Below are 4,514 nucleotides of genomic sequence, written 5' to 3'. Positions count from 1 at the left end.
TGAGCAGGTGGCTCGGTGCCTGCGGGGCACCTGCGGGGCGCGCGCGCACGGGGAGCCTGCGGGGCCTGGGCATCTGGCCTGTGCGGTCCGCCTGCGGGGCGCGCGCGGGGAGCCTGCGGGGCCTGGGCATCTGGCCTGTGCGGTCCGCCTGCGGGGCGCGCGCGGGGCCTGGGCATCTGTGACCGCGGCGCTTCGGCCTGCAGCCCCCTCTGCAGCCAACGGCGTGGCCGTCCCACTGAAGGACACGGCGCCACGTGCGCGGGCAAACGGAGGGCGGTGGGAAGGCCTAGCGTTTATGGAGGGGCCGCTGGGAGGGAGGTCCTCGGGTCGCGGGAGAGGCCGCTAGAGAAAGGTCTGGAGTCGCAGAGAATTAGACGTCCTTGAAACCAAGCGAGAGCCGGCCCCACCGGCAGGGCCCGTGCGTCTCCCAGGACGCCCCGGAGAAGCGCGGGCGGCAGGTGGGCTCCGCGGAGGGACGTGGCCCAGCGCCCTCCGAGACCGGGCCTGGACACTCGAGCCGGCACAGAGGCGGCGTCGGCGCCACCCACGGCTCCATGTCTCCCCTCGCCTCCCCCAACGGGAGACGCCTGCCCGCCTGCGGCCGCGGCCACCGTACCTTGATCACCTTGAAGCTCAGGAAGCTTCTGTGGAGCATGATGACCTTGTACTCCGCCGCGCCCTCGTCCACCACGTGGCGCAGCGTCAGCAGCTCCTCCCTGTTGGACAGCACCGCGCCCCTCCAGGCCGGGTCGCCCTCGTGGCAGATGACGACTTTCTTCTCAAAGGACTGGATGGCCTCGTACAGGACCACTGGGTCCTCGAACTCATCAGGGCACGTGAACTGGGCCTGGGGGAAAGAGGCCCGGCGGTGGGCTCACTGGGGACCAGGAAGCTGATGCTCCGCCGGGTGCGCGATGGCCACCCGCCAGTGACCCGCAGGCAAGGTCCACTCCCACGTCTCACTCGCCACTGCCGCCCCTCTGAACCCTGGACTGGACGGAGGACGCCCCCGCCCCATTGCCCGTTGCCGGGTGAGCCTCGGGAAAGAGCTTCGTGGCTGGGTTCCCCTGACTTTTCTGTACAGTTAGGGGCACCTCTGATCTGTCATTTTCTCTGGCCAGGTCCATCTGAGAATGTCACCGCCTCCTAGAAGCTCTGGGGGGCAGAGTGCCACTGGCCGTGTCGGGAGTAGCCGCATGGCCTCAACACGTGGCTTCCTAAGTAACCAGCCCGCTCGTGAACATCCTGCCGAGAAAGGCGGCCCCATTTTTGAAAGCTTATTTTCTTTCTTAACGTTTTAGGCGCATACTCTTTTTTACAAAAACGGATCGTCACCTGGTGAAGCTTCAGGGACATCCTGATGGCCGGGGCGACGACTTTGTGCAGCAGGTCCATGTCGGCGAACACCCACTCATCCTGAGCGGTCATCCTGAAGTCGCCTTTGAAGAGGGCGTGGAGACCGTACAGGAACGAGTCCAGGCTGAAAAACAGAGCCCGTTACTGTTCTCCTCAGCGGACAAACGGCGTCCGAATCCCGTCGCTTCGAGCCCGAGTCTCCCACCTGTCACGTCCCAAGTGACCTTGGTGTCTTTACACTGACGCAGCAGAAGGGAGGGTCCTGGACTCGCCCACGGGACCCCTGACCAGAGCCCGCATCGCAGCCTCACGACAAATGGGGTCACAGTCGTCAGTAATTTTAGGAGCCACCGACGAACTTGGTAGCTCAGTGAGACAGTGGAGGTCGTGGTCGGCACCGGCCTGCCACGTACAGTGACCTGCTGTGGTAGTGCCACCCACACCCCGCTTGTCAGGAGGTGACGGGCTAACCGTGGGTTACATCCTGGGCGCTTTGTTCTTCGTGTTTCTAGATATCATTTTTGGGCTGCGTGAATCATCGTAAAACCTGGATTCTACAACACGGCCAGAGAAACGAAGGCACCGGGAACGGCAAATCGATCGCTTAGATCCCCAGAGAACATGTCCGCCTCCTCTAACGGCGAGCAGAAGCAGCAGGAGAGACAGGGTTTCCCAGGGGCGCCCAGGTTTCCACGCTTCTAGGCTTTTCCTTCTTGAGTCAGTTTCCCGCGAGTCTGAGCATCATTGGGCGAAGAAGCCGTGTGTATGTGTATGTGTGCATGCGTGTGCATGCGTGTTCATTGCTGTGCCGGAAAAGATGTCCCGCTTCTGCCTCAGCATGACTTCACCCCCAGCAGACACTGAGACCATAAAGCAGGGTCCTAGGGATCCCCGACTGTAGCGACTCCTACTTTGTCTTCCTGGTTCCCGATCCAGCTTCGCGCTAAACTCAGCCGGAAGCCGATGCTGACGTAACCGCTGCTGAAGGGTGCAGATGAGATCGGCACCTAAGCACAGCAGTTCCCGGCCTCCCGGGAAGGGCCACTTTCTGGCTGTCACCCACAGAGCCGGCCACTGACCATGCTGTGGCCCGGGGTTTGTCTGAGGCTTACACTTTAACGGTCCAGCACATTCAGCATCCTCGACCATCGCCGTTCGTGACACAGACAGATCGGGGTTCGCTGGCTGAAGCAAATTTGCTTGTCCTCTCATATGTCGGCTTCTTTGTTCACGGGGGTCGGGGGAGGGCTGGGGGTGCACACACTCTGTTCCATCCAGAGCTGGGGTTGCTCACACCCTCTAGGCCCGACTGCTGTTCACAATCCCTGACCAGCTCGGCCCAGTTATCGCCGGCACCCTCTCTCACTGGTTCTCAGCTCGTGGCAACTTTGCCTCCCAAGGGACATCTGGCAATGCCCGGAGACATTTTTGAGTGTCACAAATGAAGGGGTGTCCTACTGGCTTCCAGTGGGAGAAGCCAGGCGGGTGCCGCTACCATGCCCAGGACAGCCCCCCACGACCAGGAGCCAGGCGGCCCCAGTGTCCTGAGTGCGCTGTCGAGAAGCCCTGGTCCTTCAGAAAACAAGAGCACGCCTGGGGACGCGGGTTCAAAGAGCGCGTCCACTGCTCTTTGACGCTTAATATGTGAGAGTAACTCGCTGGGTCTCATAAGTACACCTAAAGGCATACGCCTGCTCGTGAAGTTATACGAGGACACGGTGTGTGCACACACACTCACACAAGTGCAAGTACACACATGTACACTCCCATGTGCACGCACATGCACACACCGTGCACATACATACACACACCCACACAGTGCACGCACACATGCAGGCACACACATGCACACGATACTCTCACACACATGTGCACACGCACATTCCCATGCCAGGAGCCACTCCTACCTTGAACGTGGACATATTAACTAAACGAAATAAAATAGAACCAAATGGAATCCATCATCGTATGGAAAGGATGACACGCCGCGACCACGCAGAGTGCGCCTCACGAGTTTAAGGGGGTTCGGCGTGAAGAGCTCTGTTAGGGTGATCCATTAATTAGTAGGTTTAAGGGAAGAATATCATCAGGATATTGGGGAACACACATCCGGGGCCGCTCGTGGAAACCGCCTGGCGAGCCATGAAAACTCCCGGCCCGCAGTCCGCCCACGGTGGCTCCGACCGGGGTAGGCCCGGGCCTCGGGAGACTTATTAAAGTTCTCCAGGAGACATCTGGGAACCTGCCACCGCTTCGGATGATGACAAGGTGACTGATGACGTTCATAAAGGCACTTCTCCAGAGTGCCAGGAGCAGAAGGCGAACCGGCAGCGAGGCCGTGGGGGCTCCGAGCGAGCGTTTGGGCTTGAAAGGTCAAGAGCGCTTTGCGAATACAAGACCTGCGGGACAGAGCGGGCGGCGGGGAGGAGAGCTAGGGGAGAGCTTGATTTTGTTCTTTAAAAGGACAAAAAGATCTAGTAGAAAGAGATTGAAAAGGCAGGAGAAGGGGCGTCCCGTCGATCAGGCCCCCACCGAGGCAGGCAGAGCGGGGCTTAGACCAGAGCACAGACGCGAGAAAAACGAGCGTGAATTTTTCCAGGCCCTCACGTGCACACCTTCCCCTAATCTTCCCATCATATCTGCAGGGACTCTGGGGACACACGAGGGCAGAACTCCCGGCTTCTGGCTGCCCACGTCAGCACCACTTTCAGATCTTGTCCTTGACAGTGATGGAAAACATCTTCCCACGGGCCTAGCGTGATTTATCATGGACAGGACAATTCGGAAGAAGTAGCAGCCATCCGAATTTCAAGTAAAGAAAATGAGAACAATCTGTCAAAAAAAAAAAAAATGCAGGCGGGTGCCAACCGTCTCCCCAGTACCTGAGCGCCATGCCGTGAGCGGCTGTCCCCAGAGCCCGCCTCCCGAGGGTACACAGGGCGAAGGACAGGGTCACCAGAGGAGAGTCCTCGTCACAGTCCAGGCTCTTGGGAGGCTGCAAGAGCAAGGCCGTTAGTTCGAGGTCGCACAGGAGCCAGCAGGCCCCCACCCGGCGTCGCAAGTGCAGAGTTGCGGGTGCTTTATAAGTCAGCCACGGAGGTCGACGGGTCCCTGCTGAAAGGACCCAGGCGAGGGACCTCTCTGCTCGTGGTGGCACA

At 60.0% G+C, this 4,514-nt stretch overlaps 1 protein-coding gene across 1 annotated transcript; it reads right to left on the bottom strand.

Moving 5' to 3' along the window:
- Window positions 1-180: 180 nt before the first annotated feature.
- On the bottom strand, window positions 181-4,434 carry LOC120584390 (pecanex-like protein 2; the record flags this gene model as incomplete). Its single annotated transcript, XM_039840053.1, has 3 exons — window positions 181-847; window positions 1,336-1,480; window positions 4,239-4,434. Coding segments are annotated over 3 exons (818 nt in total), but the record flags the coding sequence as incomplete, so codon positions are not given.
- Window positions 4,435-4,514: the final 80 nt, after the last annotated feature.

Source organism: Pteropus medius, unplaced genomic scaffold (genome assembly GCF_902729225.1).
Source record: "Pteropus medius unplaced genomic scaffold, Ma_sr-lr_union100, whole genome shotgun sequence".
Lineage (NCBI taxonomy): Eukaryota > Metazoa > Chordata > Mammalia > Chiroptera > Pteropodidae > Pteropus > Pteropus medius.
The sequence above is the reverse complement of the archived record's forward strand: the minus strand, read 5'-3'. Positions and strand labels throughout refer to the sequence as shown.